Below are 24,614 nucleotides of genomic sequence, written 5' to 3'. Positions count from 1 at the left end.
TAGTTAAGAAGCAAATTTCATTGGAACGTTATGTCTGGCTGCCAACAGAAATACAACGAAAATCCCAGTAATTGTCACCGTTTCTTTTTGGAGACAGGAATAGCGCGATGCCGTAATCAGAAGTCTGAGGCTAAGAATCCTGAAACCAGCATGACTGTACCACAGCAGGAGCAAGGTTAATTAGCAAAGTAAAAATTAACAATGAGTCATTTTCAGAGCAAATGCCATTTTGAGCATAGATAAAAAAAAATAAAAAAAAATAAAGTGTTAAAGAATCCATTCCACGTGTATTGCAATAGATTCAATCTATCTCACTTATCCAACTGTCCCAGATGTCTATTAATCACCAGAGAAATGGGCTTGACATACTCTGGTGTTGTATCATCAATAATCAAAGCACAAATCAATACAACCCTGTACTCATTAATAGAGCATTGCATGAGTCTTTTAAATTTGCAAGCCGTTTAAAGAGGATCTTCACTCCCCCTTGCATTTTTTTTTTTAACCCCCTTTCACCAGTTATGCAGCACGGTCCTCAGATCACATCTCACCTGACCTGTGGATCTGGTGTTGTCTTACTTTAACTTACTGCTCAGGTGTAACATAGGGTCGTACACCGCTATCTTGGTCCTCCCCACTGATGAGGAGCCAACTGCCTGTTACAGTTTCAAGCAGCCAGTCCACAATGATGTTCGCCAGCCCCACCCATGATCGCTGTGCGTCCATACTCCTGCAGCCTCCTGGAGTATGTGGCAGGGTAATCCCAAGAGGCTGTGGGAGCAGTGACACATCATTCTTGTTTGGGTGAAAATTCAAAAGAGGAAACAAAAAAAAATCCTCAATAGTCATTTTAGATTGCAAGAAGCGAGAGAAGGGCAGGGACATTAGAGTGTTTGTAACCCTAAAAAAAAAAAAACAGTTTCTTTCAAGAATGATCTATAGCATGTTCCTATCTTGTAATATACCTGGTTGATCCTGCCTGTTCCTGTGTCCCCTGTCTGTGCTGACCACAGAAATCATGGCTGCTGAGCCATGATTACCGTGGTCAGGTTACGTGCCTCGGTCAGCCCACTCTCTGCTTTCAGTCTCTCCCCCTCTCTTCCTGCCTGTCAGCGTGAGAGCGGCTCTTCTCCCTACCCCATCGCCACTATTCAGCTGCAATATGCAGCAAATATACATGTATCCCCTACTGATTACGCTGCCAATAAGTACATTGTATGGGTTTTTTTAAATTAAAAAAGGATAAATACCTTTTCCCACACCACCGCTGTGCAGTCATGTGATCCCCTTTGCTGGCCACCTGACGTAACAGGGTAATCTTGGCCCCTCCCGCTTTTCTCCATAGATCGTGGAAGAAGAGCGGAGTAGGATCACGTGACCACACAGGTATTTAGCCTTTTCATAAAGAGAAAAAAAAAAAACACACACACACACATACACAGTAGTTAATGCCAGCATAATCCATAGGGGAAACATGTAAAGTCCCAATGTGATTTTACAAACACTTGAAATCACACAGAAGAATAAAGGTCTGCTTTTAACACCTGAATTTGACTTGGTATCAGCCTCCTGAAATCCCTGTACAGCAGTGCTTAGAGAGAGATTAAGAAGCAAGTTCACACGGTAACAAGGATCATGCTGTCAGCAGGAGAGTGAAGAGATCAGCTCCTCCTCATTTGCTCCTCTCCTTCTACTGTCTAACCACAGGCTGGAAGAAGGACAAGACCAGTAAGTGGTACTTCACTGTGTAAATCTCAACTCTGGATGGACAGCAATACAAATCCTCTGGCAGGTAAAACATGTATTTTTTTACTTCCTGTATTTAGATGTCTGCCTGGAGCTCAGCCTCCAAATACTGTAGAACTAAGGGCAAAACTTATTTTTTTTATCATTTTGGATGAAGTAAGGGAGAATCTCAACCCGTCTGTTTTTTGCCACCCGTGTCCCACTGGGGAGATTTCACTTCCTGTCCCATAGCCAAAACAGGAAGTGGGAGGAAATGCCTCCAAAGTGAGGGAATCCCTGGTTGCTTCCATTGGGGAGATTCCCCCTCTGTTCCTTTTCAGGTGACAATCCACAATTTCGGATTTTCTTTCGCTTTCACTTTTGGCAATAATGATACTCGGGACAAATATAGAGGGTGAATGTCTCCAACGGGGGCACAGACAGCAAATAAAACCTGACAGGTGTTCTAATCCGTCTCCACCCTATCCAAAACAGAAAAGTTTTGGCTTTAGGTTTAACTTCAAAGCGGTAGTAAACTGCATTAAAAGAATAAAAATAAAAATTGGGCCCCAGGCAGTTTAAGTCATATCGTGCTAGTATGCATTGCATCACTACTAGCACATTATGACAGACTTACCTGAAAATTAAGCCCTCCAGCAGTGCACTGTCAGGGGCTTCCATCTTCACCAAATCTGTTTTCTGGGTTTGTGGGCTTTGGCGATATAAATGGCTAAGTCGGCGATAATGTCACTCCTGTGCATTTACGGCATGGCTCTGAAGGAACAGATTCCTTCAAATTCCAATTCCCCTGGAGCCATCACCGGCTGCATCTACAGTAAAATGGGAGTTTACTCACACTTGAACTTGTAAGGAATAATCATACACTTTATATTCTGACACAATTTCCAGTAGCAGCACGGCACTAATGACCACAATGCTTTCCCAAGCTTTAGTACCCTATACAGCCAATCCTCCCACAACTGATATTTCTTACATCTCTTGAGAGTATCCATTTCTGTTCCTTCGCCAAAAAGTCCTCTCACTTGTACTACTGCTGCAATTGTCATTAGGCAAAATAAAAAAGTTTGAAAATTGAACATGAAGTGTGAAACTCTTCTAGTGGTTGCGGTGGATGGGTGTAGCTGGGAACTGGGAAAAACAACCTGGATTAGATAATCGGGTGGAAAACCACACCAGTCAAAAATGCCAAAGATTGAAGATTATAGTTTATTGTTCAAAAGCCAGTTAATAAGAATAAAAGTTAGGTAGAAAACCGGTTACGATACTACACTGGATCCTCATGGGCATGGAGGGGTTAACACCAAATTGGCCAACCAAATGATGGGGCATGAAGGGTGAGAAGACCATGCGAAGTGATGAAGACCTGGTGCAAGGAGAGAAGGGAGAATCCTGGAAGCTCGGGACCGGACCACACCAATGGGTCTGCAAATGCCACTGTCGTCCATGGTGAGATATTGCGGAGAGGGACCTTGCGGAGCTGGAAGCTTCCCTTCAATACACCTCCATACAAAATCATTCATCTGGAAAAATGAAGCAGTGGACATGGCCCCATGTCTGCCTGATGGTAATCACCCAACACCTGCTAAAACCAATTCCTAAAGAGAACTTCCCCTTAGCTGGATTTGAAAAGAAAAAGCTGGGAACTGGAAAGATTTCATGGCTCGAGTCCTCATATTACATATTTAAGGGACTCTGCCATGAGAGATTAATGGATATTATTATTGCTAAAACCTCCTTTTGACAATGCAAATTTTCTGGCTGTCATACTGAGGAATTAGCTTTAAATGACGTCTAAGACAAGCCATAGATGATGCTCGATTCCTCCAACACACTCCGTGTTAATGAGGGAATCCTTCCTGCAGGGCTATTGTATTCGGCCAGCAGAGAGCCTTCCTTGCCAGCAGAACACGATTACTGCTGGCGGCTTTAGCCACTGGCAGTAATCACACGTGAAAAAAAAAATACGACATGATGGTTGTACTATAGTCTATAAATGAATCGACTTCAGTACAACCGGCCTGCCCATAGATAGATCGAATCTCAGCCAGGTCTCTGCTGCACCAGCTGAGATTTGACCCATCTATGGCCGGCTTAAGGAGCGGACTTGCAATAAGTATAGAGATAAGAAATTCTGACACTCCTTTTACTCATTTACAGTATGCTTGTTTTTGTTCTGGTATTCAAAATGACAAAGTGGACCTTCACCTGGATACCTAAAAATAAACTAAAGGCACCATTGTAAATCTTGCAAAAAAGCATTTTTTTCTGTTATATGCAAGCTGTTTTTCAATTACCTTTTTCTCCCTTCTATACTCTTATTATATTGACCAAGGCAGAGGATTCTGTCTCCCCCCGTTTCCTGTCTGGTGACCCGAACCAAAGGTCTCACGAGATTGTAAACTGTACAGCCACGATCTCCCTGGAGAACACTGGTGGCCTAAGCTTCCCAAGGCCCAAATGGGGCTCTGGCTTTGTCACCAGTGTCTCAACTGACCAGGAAGGAGGATTAGACTTTATGCAATTAACTGGAGAAATATTTGATCTAGAAAATGATTGCTAGATGTTGTAGGAGATGTATGCAACAGGTATTATTAATGTAGGTCCGCTTTAGGTCTGACAAAGATGGGCACTCAGTATTTTCTTCAGGGGCCCCACTAATGGACAAAAAAACTACAAACATACAAAAGGGTATATTTAAAGCAGCCAACATGGCGTTCACCAAACATTCACTGCGGGAGTATCATCCTGGTCAAGTTTTAAACTTCAGTGAGAAACTTATTCTCAGTGAACACCACAACCATTTCTTTATACATATGCCTCAAAGTTACAAAAACTGCAAACCCCACCTAAAATTGCTATGCCTCATATACATACCCAAAGTCATTGGATTCTACTAAAATCAGAATAAACTAAGCGATCAGAATACAAGGTCTACAGTCACTTACAGGAGATGTCTTTCCTCCCAATAACCCACAAATTTTAACTTTTTTTTTTTTAAACGTAGCTGTTTGAGCTCATTTTGCCATTTATTATGGATGAATGTCTGCCTTTAGTCCCTCCCTTTGCAAGGCAATACTTCAATACCAGAGCTCATCAATAGGTGGAGCTAGAGGTGAAAACTGGAGTTGAGGGTCCTGAAGAAACACATCAGGTAGGAGGTAGTGCTGGCATTAGAGTAGAAGTCCCTTATTTATTATAACATAGGATTCTTTATACAAATCATACTTTTCTTCTCTGTGTTAATTTCAAATAATCCAAAAAATAAATTTATTTTTCTATTCTCTGAATATTTAAAGTGTGGAAAAATAATGCCTTGTACATACGGGCTTCAGTATGTGAAAAAACTATGACTTCCGCTTTAACCTCCCCAGTGAAGCTGAATGGCTCCTTAATTGGCGTCAATAAAGCGGTCTGAAGCTTAACGCTTTGCGTGTGCTTTGTAAAATCTTGTGGTACACAATGCCTCTTATACAAGCGGATACAAGAAGAAAACAAGAAACTGAATAATGCTACACAATGTCAATAAGTAACAAAACACAGAACATTAAATACAGAAAAGGGATACAAGTTGCCATCAGGAGTCCATTCCCATTTATTAAGGCAATTTACTCAAAACAACTTCAATGCAAGAAAAATAAAAATAAAAAAAAGGGAGAGAGAGGACATGCAAGGCAAATCTCCCAATGAAGACATACAATGAAGGCAAATAATCATTATCTAATCAGCAAATCTAAAGACAGGACTACAGTGATCTAATATTTATAGCAACAAATCCCGACTCGCTTCCTCAATAATTGCCTTTCAACGCAATAAAACATTAATTAGAAATTGCCAACAGAAATAAACATTTATTTGCTCACTGCCAGGGCTGGGAAAAAAAACTAATTTTAGAGCCGATAAAACATTTATAAAACCCAGGCTGCAGAGATAAAAACTTTTCAGTTTTTTAAAGTCCATTTTCTTAATTTCACTGAATTAATAAAATTATCTTATAGCACAGCTATGGTGTCTGACTGTGATAGGTTAGGAACAGCACAGCATTGAACATTTTCTGCACAACAGAAATTTCAAATGCTAAAAAATAAATAAAATATAGCATTTTTTCAGATAGAACAAATTAGTTATTCTAAAGTTATCCAAGTTTGCTTTTTCAGCTTTAATATTAACATTTTATACGAGAGCAGAGAAGAGAAGGGAACGAGGAAAGAGCAGCAGAGATTAAAGAAGGGAAAGAGGAGCAGAGATTAGAGAAGGGAAAGAGGAGCAGAGATTAGAGAAGGGAAAGAGGAGCAGATATTAGAGAAGGGAAAGAGGAGCAGATATTAGAGAAGGGAAAGAGGAGCAGAGATAAGAGAAGGGAAAGAGGAGCAGAGATAAGAGAAGGGAAAGAGGAGCAGAGATAAGAGAAGGGAAAGAGGAGCAGAGATAAGAGAAGGGAAAGAGGAGCAGAGATAAGAGAAGGGAAAGAGGAGCAGAGATAAGAGAAGGGAAAGAGGAGCAGAGATAAGAGAAGGGAAAGAGGAGCAGAGATAAGAGAAGTGAAAGAAGAAAGTTTAGCAGAGATAGGAGAAGGGAAAGAAAAGAGTAAAAAGGCAAGACAAGGCAAGGGAAGAGAAGAGGATGATAGGAGAAGGGAAAGAAGAAAGAGGCATGGAGATAGGATAAGAGAAAGAATAAGGAGGAGCAGAGATAAGAGAAGGGAAAGTCTGTTTGAAAACTGCAGGTCTTCGGGTGAATGAACTACGATACCACTCATCAACGCCCTCGCAGTCCATTGGCTGAAGTGGATGACAGTATATGTAGTTGATTTAGTCACGGAAAACTGAATGATCCGGCTGTGTGGGTGGAGCCCCTTATGGCTGCACTATATTGAAAAAGTGACAAAGGGTGTGGGGACGTTTGGAAAGTACCGCTGTGCATCTGCTAAAGAGCAGCATGTTTAGGTGTGTAAAATATTAAAAACCGCGCTACCAGGCGCGTGAAAATACAAAATAGACATACATTACAAATCCATAATATAATAAAATCCACTCAGTCACTAGTGGACTTTATTATATTATGGATTTGTAATGTACGAGTATTTTCACACGCCTAGTAGCGCTGTTTTTAATATTTTACAAATTTCTTGTTTTTTTACCTAAGAGAGCAGCAGCTGCAGGTAATATTAGTTTGCATCACTTTAGCGCGGGTTTAATATTTTTTCACATGTTTATGTGTGTGTCAGGAAATCGTGCAATGGCTGGCTTTGTGAAGGACATAAAAATCTTCTTGAGAAGTGGAGGGAAAAAGAGGTTCCCATAAATGTACTCTGCAGAATTGTAGAGAAGAATCTTTAACCACTTGCCGACCGCTCACAGTAATATTACTGCGGCAGGTCGGCTCCCCTGGACCCAGCAGCGTAGACCTACGTCGCTTGACTCCTAGCTGTCTCGGCGCCACGCGTGCCGCCGGAGGCTCGCTCCACTGTGTTTAGACACAGCGGGAGTCAGGCTGGAGGAGGAGGCGGCGCTCGCCGCCTTTCTTCCCCGATTGTCGGGGAAAGTGTGAGAAGATCAGCCCGCTTGTGTAAACAAAGCAGGCGGATCTTCTCTGTGACAGACAGGGAGGAGAGATCACAAGATTCAGCATAGCTGAACCTGCGATCTCTGTCTGTGTCACAGAACCACCCCCAACACATCAGTAAGCATGAGGCATACATTTAACCCCTTGACCACCAACAGTGTTAACCCCTTCCCTGCCAGTGTCATTATTACAGTAACCAGTGCTAAAAATATGCACTGTTACTGTAGTAATGTGACTTGTCCCCCTAAAAGTGTCAAAAATGTCAGGGGTCCGATCTGTCCGCCGCAATGTCGCAGTTCCCACAAAAAAAAAATAAAAATAATCGCAGATCGCCGCCATTACTAGTAAAAAAAAACAAAAATGGCATAAATCTTTCCTGTAGTTAGTAAACGCGATAACTTTTGCGCAAACCAATCAAAATACGCTTATTGCGATTTTTCTACCAAAAATATATAGCAAAAAGCAAATTGGCCTAAAATGTTAAAAAATGTTTTTTAATTTTATTTTTTTTTTGGATTGTTATATATCAGAATGTGAAAAATATATATATATATATATTTTTAAAAAAAAAACATCGCACAGGTGATCAAATACCACCAAAAGAAAGCATGACCATGCAATTGTCCATTAAAGTAACGCAGTGGCGAATGATCACAAAAGAATGCCGCGCAACCCGGAAGCGGCGGCCGCAATAGCGGCCGGGCCGGTTACAGGAAACACAGATAAGTCAGACAAACCGGTGTTCCGTGAAAAAACCATACCCGTGAGAAAACCATACCCTCGTCACTTCCGGTGTACCTACGGAGGGTATGGATTTCTCACAGTAGTGTGTGTAATGTTATACTTGCCGCCGTTACATTAAAACAGCTCCTCTGCAACATCAGTCATCCCCGCTCCTATCCCTGTCACTTCCCTCATCTCGGCTAATAAATATAAAAGCGGATCACGGAGCCGAGATCGCCGTCACTTACATTTCATACACCCGCCACCGCTTTTATATTTATTAGCCGAGATGAGGGAAGTATCAGGGATAGGAGAGGAGATGCCCCATGTTGCCGCCAAACTTTTAATGTAACCGCCGCAAGTATAACATTACACACACTCCGTAATAATTTCATTCCCTCCGAGCATGCGTACTTGTGAACTAATCTGCTGTGCAATGACGTATCCGGGGCTCTGAGCATGCGCACTGCTGCGCCGCTCAGCTGTTTCAGACCGGAAGTGACGAGGGTATGGAATTCTAACGAGGTATGGTTTTTTAACGTTACACCGGAAAAGGCTTAAGATACTACATGGGGGGGAGGGGGGGGGGAACCCGGACTGTATCAAACACCCGAGACAAAAAAACAAAAGGCAGACAAGTAAAGAAAACACAAAACCCATAAAAGGCAACACAATCAAAACAGAGGAAAAAAAAAAAAAAAAGGGGGGTCCCATAACAGGGCTTACCACCCTGCCCGGAGCAGTGACGGGTCCAGGAGACGCAACACTGGGCTATCTTCGGGCAATAATGGGCCACCCGCAGCAGCTGGGCTCTCTTGGCCAGACCACAAAGCTCCTGCAGAGGGTCTCTTCGATTGCCCCCTCCATACACTGCTAAGAGCAAAGGGCTTAGTGGAGGCTCCATGATGACCCAATTCTGCTTCCAGTATATAGGACCATTGTAGGAACATAACACCGTATGTATGAGGAGGACAAAAAAGGAACACAAATGCTGAAAGGGAGCAAAGATTTATGGGAGTGATGTCCTATAGGGTAGGAGAGGAGGCGGGGCCTACCCGAACGTATGCTGCCATGGAGTCTGTCAGGAAATTTTTTTATTTTTTTTCTAAATTGTTGCTTTTTTTTGTTTATAGCGCAAAAAAAAAATAAAACAGAGGTGATTAAATACCATCAAAAGAAAGCTCTCTTTGTGGGAAAAAAATGACATCCATTTTATTTAGGTATAAAGTCACACGACCACACAATTGTCAGTTAAATTAATCGAAGTTGCAGTGTGGTTCCATTCACTTCTATGATACGCATTGGCAAGTGATATCGGCTAACAGACGCAACGTACTCTACATTTTTTTAGACAGGCCATGAAGCAAAGTGCATGTATCCTCACCGCCTAGCTTTACGACACTGCCATGCCCATGTGAAAGGGGCCTTAGATACACAAACCTGGGGCCAGCTTTAGAATTCCTCCACAGAGGAAATGTTTTTCTCTACAGACTGCAGAAAAAGTTCCTCCACACAGGAGATACCTAAACAACCCCTACCGCCTGTAGGATTTTCTTACTATTCATCATGGTTTTATATCCAGCTGGAATGCTCAACAATCCCCCTTCCCCACTAGCCAGACACCTAAAAAAATAAGAAGACATGTTTTCTCTGGCCTGACCACGTGATTTAACCGCACACGCTGCAGACGTAGCATCACCCCTCCCCGATGAGATCACCGACATCGGGATTACATGGAGACCGGGATAAAGGGAACCTTTGAAGCCGAACGCATAGAACAGGGCGAGTGATTGACAGACATAGATTGCCTAAATCTCAGAGGTAAACACTGTGTGAAAATGACAGACTAACAGCGTGAAAGTAATTATTGGGTGCGAATAAATGAGAAACAATATACGGAAGTTAATCTCCACATCGCCTGCGAACACAAGTAGGCGCTACCTGAGCCAAGCCATTGTTAACCAACACGTTCACAATACCAATTATACATAAATACGCTACATGAACGACTTTCCCTGTGCCTGCTCGTCATATAAATTTGTGCAGAGAATGACGTTCCGCGCTCTTTACTACCATAAAGTGCAAGTCCACCCTAGAACTACAATCCCTGCATCTATAGACCTCCACAATCTAACACTAGTTACATAGTTAGTGAGGTTGAAAAAAAAAAAAAAAAAAAAAAAAAAAAGACACCAGTCCATCCAGTCCAACCTATGATGTATGTGTGTTTGCTGTTAACCGTACATTGTATACCCCTGTGTGTTGTGGTCTTTAAGGTGCCCATCTAATAGTTTTTTGAAACGATCAATGTTCCCTGCTGATACGACTGCTTGCGGAATAGTTACATAGTTAGGGCTATCTAGCCCTGTAGAGAAGAAAACGGTATACATACCTTTTTTGAGGCCGATCCAATCCGGTCTCCAATGGCGGGAGCTCTACAGAAGACACAGCCGACAACGGCTGTGAAATGAATGGGGAGTGATGTCAGCCATAGACTAGGAGGTTTCTGTTGTCGGCTGTGTCCTCTGTACCCTCCTCCACAGCGAAGCCACCGCTGACTGCTCATTGTTCGATCAGGTTGGATCGGTTTCAAAAAAGGTATGTATACTGATTTCTTCTTTATGGGACTAGATTGGTTAGTGTTAGATCATTGAGGTCTAAAGATGCAGAGATTTTAGTGTTAGGGTGGATGTTTACTTTAAAGCCAGTTCACACTGAGGGGACACTACTCCTTACTACTTCGGGGGCGACTTGTGCAGTCCCGTGCACCACGACTTCGGAGCGACTTGCAGGGACTTCACATAATGAAAGTCTATGCAAGTCGCTCCAAGGTCGCCCCGAAGTAGTACAGGACCCTTTTTCTAAGTCGGAGCGGCTTGTGTCGCTCCTATTCGAACGGGTCCTGTAGCGGTCAATGGACCGCGAGGGAGCGCGACTTGTCAGGCTGAACCGACTCCAACCTCCTCTATGAAACTGAATAGATACTACTTGCAATGTTCCCTGCAGTACAAAACAATAAAAAGTTGTGTGTACATCTCTAACAATGAACTTTGATACTTTTGGTCTACTATTGAATACTAATAAACTACTATTGAATATTAAATATTTTAATACTATTGAAAGTTTTATTTCATTTTAAAAAATGCATAGAAAACACATTGATCCTACCAGAAATCTAGTGATAACATCCTGTGATCTTTGCTACACTGATATCAGTTATCCTTGCTTTTAGTTATCTTCTGTAACATCCCAACAGTTCCTCCCCTTCCTAGGTTATGGTTATGAAAATTGGAGGCGTTCTGCAATCTTAAAGTGATACTAAAGCTAAAAACGTTTTTTAACCTGAATGCATTCCTTGTAGCCATTAAAGTAGAACTCTAGCCAAAATGTATTTCTAGCTTTTAAATAGGGAAGGGTTTAAACCTCTGTTAGATTTTTATCACTTTTATAGCCCAATTTTAAAGATTTTTCCCATGTCCCAAATTGGTCCCAAATTGAAGACACAACATGAAGTGAGCTCTCCTCTCCCCAAGATGAGGGGGGGGGGGGGGGGATTTCTCACTGACAGCAGACGCTAAAAAGAGTGAATTTTGCAAACAGGGACACATAATCATGTTCTAGAGCCTGTTCACACCAGTGGCTGCACTAGAATACTGGCAAGTGGTAGGACTGTCCTGGAAAAGCTGCCCAGTGAAGTGTGGGATAGGAAAAAAAAAAAAAAAAAAAGTGCAGCTGTCCCTGGCAAGCTCTAAGAATGAGAAATGAGCGATCTCACGTGACCACTCATCATCCTGTTCTCGGTCTTCGCTGAGCAGAGAGTGGTGACTGTCAGTCACCGCTCTCTGCTCTGGCCCTCCAGTGGTTACTGGAGCTTTGGGCTGGGGAAGGGGCAGCACCCTGTGACATTAACCGACAGGGGGCTTTAGCCCGCTGTCGGCTGGACAATGGTCACAGGAGTGCAGAAATTAGTGCACTTCTGTGACCCAGAAGAGAACTATGGCAAAAAAAAAGAAAAAAAAAAAAATTGCCAATCTTTTTTAACCTACATAACTTTAAAAAAAAAAAAAAACTGCTCGATTGATTTTGTTTCACAGAAACTTAAAAACAACAGATGTAGTATAGGGGTTGAGCACACACACAATAATGGTGAAAAATCTCTACCATGACAACAAAAAGTAGGTCGAGTGGTCAGTTCTACTAAATACTTTATATATACACACATTATATAATATATTTTCAGATTAAAAGAGAACCTGTCACATTTTGCCTTAGATGTGCTTTCTTGGAAAAAAAAACAAAAAACTTTCTGGTTGGGGATATTGTCATTGGTCTGCCCGGTCTCTCCTATGAAGCATGTGACTGCCTCCCTTTCTTCCCAGGGTGAAACGTTCGGTGCCTTAGAGAGCAATCAGAAGGCCTTAATACTGTCACATGAGGGACACCTTCCGTCACATTGTTTGCAAAGGGGTGCGGAGAAACTAAGCGTAGCAGGTAAAGGTGTCATTTTATCATGGGTATTTATCACTTTACCCCTTCTAAGTCTCCTTATAGTGTATTGATAGGCAATATCTTTCTTTTTAATTTTAGGAATGAATAAAACCCATCATTTTTTTTTGGGTGTATCCCATTAGGGAGATTTTCCTTCACTCCATGTCTCAGTGACACAACAGGTCATGTGTCCATTGAAAAAACTGAAGTTTTGGATTTTTCCATCACTTTCGGTCCTGTCGGCAGTGGTCACCAGAAAAATTGAGAGGGAGAATCTTCCCAGCAGGGGCATACAGCAATAAAAACTTGACAGGGGTTCGAAAGCCTCCCTATGCTAACACAAAAAAAAAAATAAGTTTCAGCTATACATACACTTTAAGGGCAGTTTATGCCATGAATCATACCACACTGCATGTAACCACAGGGCAATGGCTTCAATGAAGTGTCATGTTGTGACACTAAGTTTTTTTTTTTTTTTTTAAAAGACTCCTTAATGCCAATACACAATGTTCACCAGGGAACGGGTGTTTTAGCGGCTGGGCTGGTATGAACATTGTGTAGGGGCAGTGAGGGGCCCATGTCTAAACCTTCATGGCCTACACAGCCTACTGGACTCTGACTTCCACACATTCCCTTTGCATCAGTTAAGAATTGTGCCAAATGTCCATGCCTAAACACAAACAAGTTCTGCAAACTACAAACCCTTTAAAATGAGCCTGTGTGTGGCCATCTGAATCGAGGCCAAACTATTTTGGTCAACTCTTTTTCTTTACAATAGTAAATAAGAGTGGCCAAAACTTTCACCCTCCAGGCCACGTCAAAGGATCACAACAAACCTGCCCATGTCTGGAACTTGATAGACAAACTTCAAGCATGAGAAACTACAAGAGCAGATGTTTTTACTCAGTAATTCCATTTTCACTCAATTGCTTCCAGACGGTTAAAAAAAAAAAAAAAAAAAAAAAAAAGATGGTATTTATTTCGGTCACAGAGATGGGTAGGGCACAACACCCCCTCCTTCCACTCCGGAATGTGGAGATTGATTGTATCAGTTTGATTTTCCATATAGCCTGTTTTTTGTTACAAGGGACTTATTTGGATTTGAGGGAATAAAATAGAAGTCAATGCAAGCCACATTCTTTTCAGTTTCAAACACAAGCTCTAAAAATATTAAAGCAGACCTTTTATAAAAATACAAGGACCGCTTTACCGACGGTCCCCCACCCACCAAATAAAAACACAAAGTCACAAAGCTGCTAGAATAAAGCCTTGTGAACTCCAGGAAATGGGCGCAAACCACAACCAAGGTAAAAAGTTTTCTTTTTTGGAAGATTTGGCTAGGTATTTTTTTTTTTTTTTTAAACGAGGAGGTGGGGGGCTTTTAGCAAAGTTAACTGTGTATTTTCATGCAAAGTCCAGTTTAAGCCTGTTGGGATCTATTCGACCCATGATAGATAATGCTTCCATCTAGATTGGTGGTTGGTATGGAGTGACCACTATCGTCCAATCATGAATGACCCTTTGGAACCATCAGGAAATAAAGACACCTAAAACCAATTTCTGACTGGCTCTCATGCGCTTCTTAACATAAGAATCTGCCCTATTAGATACAACAACCCACCTCTGTTGCATTAATGATTACGTTTTTGTGTATTGAGGTCTGCTTTTAAAATGGGCTAAAAAGCACATAAAAAAAAAAAAACACACACACACACACACAACTAAAATAAACCATTTTGTTGGTTTATATTCAAAATGAACGCCACTGCAATGCACCACGCTTATTTACCTGCAACATCGTAGCATATTTAAAGCACTGGCGTGTATTACATGACACAATCTACTTAGGAAGTCACACATGCAAAAAAGTATACTATACAAACAAAACAGTCCTCCTTCCTTGGTAGGGTGCAGAATCCATTCATCATGTGAAAAAGCATACAACAGAAAACATTAAGTCAATAACTACCAAATGCATAAGCCTGGGGCATTATTTTCAACAGTATTTATCAGCATATCATCACAAATCCCAAATATATATTTTATTAAAAAAAAAAAAATACTAAAATCAGAACAAACATCATTTTTGATCATTTTAGTGTCACTAAATGCTCCTTGTAAAAATAACATTCAAATGCAGTATAATTTCCTAAACCACACCACCTTAGTAAAAATCAAACAATGTTTTTATATATTTTTTTCTACTATTGTGTTTTCTTACATGATCCACTTTGCAATATGTGCGCACTGCTCACAACTAAGGAGCAGAAGGTCATGTAGTCAAACGTACTGATCTCCTAACATTACAAATCGCAGAAAACATGGAGCCTGCCCATTTTAATTTATTTAGCAGAAGTATTTAGCAGAAGTAAACTGAAGTTTAAGGGCTCTTTCACACGGCTGCTCCGTGTGTCCGCAAATCATCCTATTTTTTTGCGGATGATTTGCGGACATAATGTAAGTCTATGGCATTGCGGATGTCAGTGGAATACCATCCGCTGACATCCGATTTTCCTCCTTTCAGTTCTGTTCCGTTTTTTGGAATGGAACAGAACCCTATTTTTCCTCCGTTCAAAAAACGGAAAGGAAGGAAAATCGGATGTCAGCGGTGTCATCCCCAATCCCCATAGACTTACATTATGTCCGCATATCATTCACAAACGGATGGGAGGATATGCGGACATACGGAGCGGATGACACAAATGTCATCCGCTCCATGAAAGAAAAAAAAAAAAAAAGTCCTGCAGCGGAGCTTTCACACGGAGCGGCCGTGTGAAAGAGCCCTAAGAGTCGGTTCACACTGGGGCGGCACGACTCTGTACTACTTCGGGGGCGACTTGTGCATTCCCATGCACCACGACTTCGGAGCGACTTGCACAGACTTCACATAATGGAAGTCTATGCAAGTCGCTCCGAGGTCGCCCTGAAGTAGTACTGGACCCTTTTTCTAAGTCGGAGCGACTTGAGTCGCTCCTATTAGAACGGGTCCTGTAGCAGTCAATGGACCGCGAGGGAGCGCAACTTGTCAGGCTGACAAGTCGCGCTAGTGTGAATCGAGCCTAACAGTTTCAAAAAATAGTTACATTTCCGACACGTGCCAGGAATGTAACTGTCCCATCGGTTGTGCTCTCACCCAAACTGTCAAACCATCCAATGGCTGGTGTCATAACCAATCACATGTGCAGCATAATGGCAGTTGTAGATTAAATAGAGACCAAAATGGAAGCTTCCTTGGCTGAAAACGATAGGAGGAATTAGTTCCTCTGTAAATCTCCGTTGATGCTGGTACCTCCCGCAAGCACCTGCCACCAAGTACCAGCACAAAATGTAAGCCAAACTTGTGCTTTTCTTGGTCCCGCTGTCCCTGGTTACACTCCATACAGTGGGAACATGAAGACCAAAAAGCAGGCCACCTTTATAATAGAAGTTGGATGAGAGCAAATTTATAAATGAATATTTCTGGAAGTTGGATTAGAGGACTCCCACATACAGTGGGACCATGGAGACTGAACATGGGTCATCTTCATAACAGAAATTGGATCAGAGGGTGGCTACATTCCACATAAAGTGAGAATATAGAGACCGAAAACAGCCACCCTCATAGAAGAAATTGAATCATGGAACATGGAGACCAGAACGCTCCCCCCTTCATAATGGAAGTTGGATCAGAGCAGATTTATAAATGTATATTTCCAGATGTAAAAGGTAAACAGAAGGCATCAGATGCATGTATGGGTTAACATGTTTTATCTTTTGGGTTTACTGACACTTCGACCCCCCTCTCCTCTGTAAGCTAAGCTAATGGTCACCATTTAACAGAGAAGGATCCAAAATACATGTGGGAACAAGGAAAGTGAAAACAGCAACCCTTATAATAAAGTTTGGCTCAGACAGTGGCTACACTGCCACATACAGTGGGACCATGGAGACTAAACACAGCCACCCCTCATAGTATAAGTTGGATCAGAGGGTCACTACACTCCTTCATACAATGGGAATATGGAGACCAAAACGTTGCCAACTTTATGATGGAAGTTGGATCAGAAGGTGGTTACACTCCCAAATGCAGTGGGACCATGGAGACCTAATGTAGCTTCCCTCATAAGAACACAGCCACCCTTGTAGTAGAAATTGGAACATGGAGACCAAAAAGCAGCCACCTTCATAACAGAAGTGGGATCAGAGCAAGTTATAAATGTAGATTTCTGGATGCACTAGTATAAGGTACATGGAAGTCACCAGATGCAGGTACAGAATAATTATTTTTTTCCTTTTGGGTTTAGTGACACTTTGACCCTCTCCACTCTGCAAGCGAAACTACCGGCCACCATATAACACAGCAGGATCCAAATGCAAGCAATGCTACAGATTGGATGCTAAAACAGATGCAACCAATCAGTAACACTGCCCGTACACATCCCACCCAACAGCTTAGCACCAGATGTGAAAGTGGGAGAGGAGGGAGCCCACAGCTGCTGACAGGTAAATATAACAGGGAGTTACAGACAGTTTCAATTACAGAGGAAGTGGTGGGAGTTGAAAATAGATTCATATCAAAAAGCACATTTAAGATAAATCTTTGATTCCTAAAAAATACTTTGGGCATGATAATTCAGTGATAAGCACTTCTGCCTTGCAGCACTGAGGTCCTCGGTTCAAATCCCAGCATAATATCTGAACAGAGTTTGTATGTTTTCTCTGGGTACTCCGGTTTCCTTTCACACTCTAAAAACATGCTGGTAGGTTAACTCGCTCCTGTCTAAATTGTCCCTAGTATGTGAGAATGGGAGGTAAGGACCTTAGATTGTAAGTTCCTGGGCAGGGACTGATGTGAATGTTCAATATGTAAAATGCTACATAAATGTTCAGAGCACTCTAACTGCCTAAAATAAATGTCAGCACACACCCTGCGATTGACAAGCGTGGTCAATGTGACACCCCCCCCCCCCCCCCGGGGGTAGTCCTGGAGATATTACCACACTCAGAGCTGCCCCATTTCTACTTGCAGCTAGGCAGCCTTGCCTTGGAACATCAATTATAAAGTAGAAATAAGCAGCTTTCAACGGTAGGGGCCCTTTACTTGCCCAACAGCTTTTCTCAAGCAAATGATCAGCAAGATCCCGCATGGGGGTGCCAACTGGATTGGTCCACTAACCTAAAGCAAAAAGACTTTCAAAGCTTCAGTGAAGAAATACAACACCAGTGTGGAAGGCTCAAATACAAGCTGCAACTCACCCAACTCCAATCAATCAAAATGTCACCCCCATCATCTGCGTCTGATCCTCTCTGTAGCAAGTCAGAAGCTCTAACTACCATCATTCTAAGCAAAACTGGAGCTCCTGCACCATTCATCATAAAAAACCTTCATTCAGCCCGTATACTGCATACAGCCGTTTCAGGCCTCCTAGCCCCCATCACAACTACGTATGGGGCCCATTACTTCTATGGAATGAGGTTTGGAAAACAATGGGATAATACAACCAACAATGTTACAGCAATGAAGGAACAAATACTGTGCAATAATGTTGACCCATAGGTTACAGTTCCAATGCACTGATGGATATGCTCCAAAACAATACGGTGATAACAACCTTCTCCTGCACTTAGAATCCAAGCTCCCCAGCCACACTTCCCACCGGACTCACATAAGGCATCTCGGATGGCTAGAGTCTTGCTGCCCACATAAGGACTGGGGTAGTCCAACGGTACTATAGGCAAAAAGAAAACAAAAAAAGGGGGCACACCGACCTAGCGCATTATCCTCAATAAGGCTTTATTTGTATAACATCGTGGCTCTGAGGAAGAGGCTGAGCCTCGAAACGCGTCAGCCGTCATCTAAACAGGAATATGAACTAACACATGAACTACTCCTGACACTGGAGCGACTGAGCTTGATATGACTATTTTCTACCTTTGTTTGTGAGCACTGATGGATATCCCTGGCACATAAAAAGTCCATTCAAAGCCTAAAGGCCTGTACACATGATAAGAAAATCGGAAGTAAAATTTCATCTAATGAACGATCTGCCAATTTTCAGATCGTTAGTCTGGTGCTTTCGACAGCCAGTTCCGAATTTTTGAGCGACAAAAACTGAAGGTGCAGGTTATAAAATTTTGATTTTACATGAACACAATGTCTGATTTTAGTTGAATTAGTACAGTTTTCGTCCAAAAAAAAAAAAAAAATCTTAAGAGCAAGATTACGCATGCTCTGAAACAAAAGAACACATACAAAACAATTCAACACATGACATCACTTCTGAAGTTGTATTCTGTGGTACGAGAATTTTCGTATGTTGAGTAACCGGTTCACTTTCCATGTGAGACTAGCATGCAACAAAAAAACGGACAAAAATTTGTCCGATAATCTGACCGTGTGTGAGAGGCTTAACTCAAGGTTTTACACAAAAATTCAATTTACAGTAGCACCCCCCCCCCCCCACACACACTTTAACAAGGGTTAAATGCTTGTTAAGCTTAATAGTAGACAAATACCCAAGGCCAACAGCCTTGCATTGTACGGGAGAAAGGCAAGGGATTGTCTAGAGCCCAGAATGTCGAGGATAGTGCTAAAGTGAGGAATAAGATTGCCATTACACCGTATTCCTCAACCCCTAGACCAGTGGTCTCCAAACTGCGGCTTTTTGTTGGCCTTTCTGGGACACTATACCTACCACTGATACTAGACACTATTCTGCCAGCTGACACCAACAATGGGGCAACATTTTTCCCAATGATACGATACGGTTTCTCCCCCTAATAAAAAAAAATAGTGATGTTTACTCCAACTGATGCCAGGAAAATGGCCACAGTCCGGTCCCTCTAAAGTCTGAAGGACAAAAAAACTGGCCCTTTGTTTAGAAAGTTTGGAGACCCCTGACCTAGACCTAACAAGAATGTAACTCTTGTAGTGTGTGAGCCCACAGCAGGGGTCATTTTTGTATAATTCCTGAAGCTGGGCTTTAAAATACTGCATGGACTACTTTTTTTTTTTTGAACCTTAGGCAGCAACGTTTTTAGGGATAATCAATTGCCACGTTCCTAGTACACCATGCCATGTTCTTAAATACCAACAAGTTGTAATTTGTACGTAACAAAACCTGGAAATAAATAAATAAACTGCATTGCAGTTATGATACTTAACTGATAAATTCTAGGTGCTAATTTACATCTAGGAGTTGCAGCAAGGCGCATGTTATAAGGCACTGATGCATTGTGGTGCCATTAATTTTGAAAAGCATCCCAATGCACCAAGAAAACACACATGCACTGAAATGCATGGCAATGCGTCATAATGCCTTGCGGTGCGTTGCTGCAAACATTGTGACATATCCGATAATTGGGGCGCTTTTGCGTGTCGGAAACCTGTTGATTTCAACTAATGCAACGCACATTAGGCATGACATAACATGCCACACAAATGCAAACGGGTTTTTCATGTTATGCAAAATATATTATTATGGGCCATACGCACTATACAATTGTCTTTAGATTTTTTTTTCCTTTAGATTTACCAAAACCATTTAATATGAGGTCAAACCTAACACTTTCAATTTGTATGCAGTCAGGCAGGCCCTTGTACTACATAGTTGAAGGTAAATCTAAAGGAAATCTAACAACAAAAGTTGTATAGTGTGTATCCAGCTTTAGTAAAGGACCAATGGTGTCACTAGGGATGCGGTCACTGGTGTGGTAAAACATGGCCTCTTCCCCATTGAGGTCTCTCCTGTCTAGCCTGCCATGGTGCCTGGCAGGGCGCTGGGCAGGCTAGTTTTGGGCACGGATGGGGGGGGTGACACCATCGTGGTTGGATATCACTTTCTACTTAATAGTGTCCCCCAGGTGCAGTCTGCATCCCCCACTGAAAAGGGCATTTGCTCAGACTGTGCAAGTTAAATAAAGTCCCCCTGCCGCTACCTCTAAAAAACATCCCTGTGTGAGAAGCCACAGCTGTAAGCTGCCACCTTGTGACTCCTAAGCCACAAACTAATTCCCAGGCAGTGAAGCTGAGCCTATTCAGTTTCACCATGAGTGACACCATTGTCCTGAACCACATTGACATCCCAAGAGTCAGAATAGAGCAGCTTTCCTCTGAGAATTCTCATATAGGTATGACGCTTTATGAGAGATTGCTTTAACTAGGCTTACATATCACAGCCGTATCATGTCCCCCTTCATAGTTTAGGCCAACCAAGGATCAAAAGGCTCCTTGGTGTCTCTATATGGACAGTACATAGCAGACAATGTGCTCCAGAAATTAATTTGCAAGGCTCCCTATCTCACTGTATGCCAGAAGTACTCAGGAGCTTCTCTATATACAGAAAATGCTCCATCTGTATTACTCAACCTTGTTTGCATCATTCACTTATGCTGTACAGTGCCATGGGGGTGACGATTATAAGGAATAATAAAAAATAAGTGCGTACAATTACTTTCCAATCAGCCTCTAGGGTGTATGAAAATGCAAATACATACTTCTGTGTAACGGTGTGCAATATCAATAAAGTTACTAATGTGTCTAATATAACATACAGACGCTCTAGCTGGGTAACCGACTGAAAATCTTCCCCAAGCGATGTCAAAGCTTTGATCTAAAAGGACGATCGGACGCGGCGACACATGTAGACAACTGATATAAATTCCCCCAGTGTTACAATGAAGACTAATAGGACTCTACACAGACATAACATAAGGCTCTGTATGTAGAGTAGCATGTCAGCATGAAAACATACACAGTACCGATACATTGTTCCCAGGTCTGACCGCAAGCATTACAAAATAAAAAAGTCAGCTTCTATAGGAGATGGCCTTAGGTTTGGCTTATTTCAGCAAGTCTTCCCAGGAGTCTAGACAGTCAGCACTCCAGGGCAGGACCCCACAACCCACATTCATCTGTCTGAATTCTTTGGGTTTTCTATAAAAAAAACGGAGGGGTTAAACAGATTCCACTGAGATTTATGTCAGTCTCCAGGAAATAAATTCCACAACTGCCCTGCAGTCCTGGGTGACGTTTATTAAAAACAAAGCTACAAAAACAAGCACCATCCTCTGCAAAAAAAGTACAGCAACCAGCACACATATCCCAAAGCGGAGTCAGAGTCAAAGATTAGATACCAAAACAAAAAAAATAAATAAATAAAAAGTTAAAATAAAAAGAAAAATATAGGAAATAAAAAAAAGTAAAACAATTAAACAAATAAAGTATACAGAAAGAAAGTAAATAAAAACAATTAGAAAATTTAAAAAAGAAAACATAAAAAAAAATATTTATGAAAAAGTAAAAAACAAAATAAACAAAGAAGAAGAGTAATAAAAGAAAAAAAATACTAGCATTAAAAAGCCAGAAATACCTTCACACTACAAAAAAAAAAAAAAAAAGAGAAAAAAAGTTGAACGTCTGAAAACAAGTTTCCAGCCTGCCCAGGGCCGGTGGCTCTGTCAACAATAGGGGGGATTTTTAGTGGATGGGGCTTAGCAGGAAGTGGGGGAGGGGAACACAATATCATAAACACAGCTGAAGCTTGGGGGGGGGGGGTCTAATTTTTTTATTTATTTTTTTTTTTTTTTAGCCTTCAATATGTTGAGTGAATTTCTAGTGGCACTGAAAATAGTTCTTTCCACACACACCACCTAAAAGGCATGTTTACAATATCCATCATCGAGGCGATCAAACAAATCCACAAAACAAAGCTAACCGTCCCCATCCCCCGTACTCCGCTCCTCTGATCCCTGCCTTCCCTGACATCGGGGGGCTCACAGGGACCCCTGGGCTCTTCCAAAAATGTCTTCAAAAATCTCAACAGGTAGAAACACAAAAATCATTGTGAATGGATCAGTAGCTGATCTGCAGATGAGCCCCTGACCTGGCTGTACATCACACATGGAGTTCACATATCAAACACAAAATGAACAGTAAAATGAGCCAGTACCCTCCGTCCACAGAACAGCGGCCACCAATACATCAACCAATCCTTAACCAATACACCACCCAATACACAACCCAATACACCACCCAATTCTCAACCAATACACCACCAATACATCAACCAATCCTTAACCAATGCACCACCCAATACACCACCCAATACACCACTCAATCCTCAACCAATACACCACCCAATCCCCAACCAGGAATGGCTGCAGAGTCAACTAAAGTACAATAAAATCTAAGTAGATGAGATTAGAGTGAATTAGCCTTTAAATATTCCCCATTGGTGTGTATTGGATGTTGTAGAGCAGAATGAGTGTAATTAGTGCTATTGGTCACTGGAGAGATCTCCTATGGGGCAGGGGGGGGGGGGGGGACCTCATCTGATCTGCACATGACATTTCCACCAAATCTGACATTCTCATCATATCTTCTATGGAGGAAGATTGCTGTGACATATATAGTGGGGGGGGGGGGGGGGTCACCTGGAAGAAGCAGATTCCTGCATACAGGTGTTATCAGTGGGAGAGGTCAAGCCAGGCTGGTTGCTATGGGCAACAGCTGCCCAGATCCCCCGCCCCAATAGTACCAGGTTCTGTGCTATGTAGAAGGTTGTATCCGGTAAAGTCAGGACATCTGCTTTACTTTCCCTGTTAGCACCAGCACAATGCAGGATGTATCAGGTGTCAATAGAGGAATGAAGTCAGGCTGGTTGCCACAGGCAACAGCTGCACCACCACCCCAAATCAGCTCTAGTACCATGTAAAGGAGAGTATCAGATCAAGTAATGCTGGTTGCTAAGGGAAACAGATGTCATCACCCTCCCCCCCCGTAGCACCAGCTTGTTTACTATGAAAAAGCCACATTGGTTGCTATGGGCAACAGCTGCAATTTCCCCATCAGCACCAGTACAATGCAGAAGGGGACATCAGATGTCAATGGGGGGGGGGGGTGAAGCAAGTCTGGTTGCTATGAGCAACAGCTGCACCTTCCCCATAAACAGCAGTATAATGCAGAGGGGGGCATCAGATGTCAATTGAGGGGGGAGGTAAGCAAGGCTGGTTGCTAGGGGCAACAGCTCCAATTCCCCCCTATGGGCTCTAGTAACATGCAGAAAGGGGTATCGGGTGACACCAGGCTGGTGGGGTGTATCAGAGGTCACCAGAGCCGGTCACTATCAGCTTGTGTATCATGCAGAAATCGGTATCAGATAAAATCGGCCTGGTTGTTATGGACAACAACAGCAGCACTGCCCCTCATCAGTACCAGTACAATCCAGGAGGGGGCATCAGATGCAGCCATGGTGGTTGCTATGGACAACACTCCCCCCTCCGGTGTGTGTAGAGTGTGAGGTCCCAGCACTCACCGTCTCCCCGGACACAAGGGCCAGCCAGCCGAAGCCCAGCACGATCCATATATTCCTCATTGTCAGCCCCGGTGGCGGCACGCTGCAAACTTCTTCAGCCGGCTCCCAGCTCACTTGTTGCTATAGAATTCCCCAACACACGAGAGCCGAGCCCCGAACACACACTGCCGGCTCCCCGGGACGATCCGATCCGCTCCGCTACCAAGTTTATACTGCCGGTCACACGTGATTCCCGGAGGAAGCGGCGGAGGTCGGCCGATCAGTCCCGTATTCTGTGCTCGCCGCTTACTGACTGCGCCGCTCTGATCGCTCCTCCGCTTCACTGTGCCTGAGAGAGGCCGTCCTCCTCCGCATCACAACTCTCCGCTCTGCGGACTAGTGCGACTCCTACCGTACTACACCGGGGAGAGGAGGGAAGTGTCTCATCCCAATACTCCCTCCCCCATACTACTCTCAGATTTACTACTACGTCTGCCCCTAACAGACACCCCCCTACTACAAGGGAACCCTACCTATACACACTCATAGAACACACTATTACTACTACAACTACCACCCTACTACTACAACTACCACCCTACTACTACAACTACCACCCTACTACTACAACTACCCCTCCACTACTACAACTACCCCTTCACTACTACAACTACCACCCTCCTACTACAACTACCACCCTACTACTACAACTACCCCTCCACTACTACAACTACCCATCCACTACTACAACTACCAACCTTCTACTACAACAAGGGAACCCTACCTATACACACTCATAGAACACACCATATACTACCCCTC

The 24,614-nt window shown here is 42.7% G+C and overlaps 1 protein-coding gene across 1 annotated transcript in view; it reads right to left on the bottom strand.

Moving 5' to 3' along the window:
• SDC2 (syndecan 2) overlaps window positions 1-24,122 on the bottom strand; it is a 206,364-nt gene extending 182,242 nt beyond the window's left edge. Inside the window, exon 1 of the mRNA XM_082258211.1 lies at window positions 23,814-24,122. Coding sequence (XP_082114337.1) covers window positions 23,814-23,873 — 60 coding nt within the window. The 5' untranslated portion in view covers window positions 23,874-24,122. The remainder of the gene's footprint in view (window positions 1-23,813) is intronic.
• Between the last annotated feature and the right edge of the window lie 492 nt (window positions 24,123-24,614).

The sequence above is a fragment of the Pelophylax lessonae genome (assembly GCF_965119305.1).
Source record: "Pelophylax lessonae genome assembly, chromosome: 5".
In the NCBI taxonomy this organism is placed as follows: domain Eukaryota; kingdom Metazoa; phylum Chordata; class Amphibia; order Anura; family Ranidae; genus Pelophylax; species Pelophylax lessonae.
This window is presented reverse-complemented; position numbering and strand designations above follow the sequence as displayed.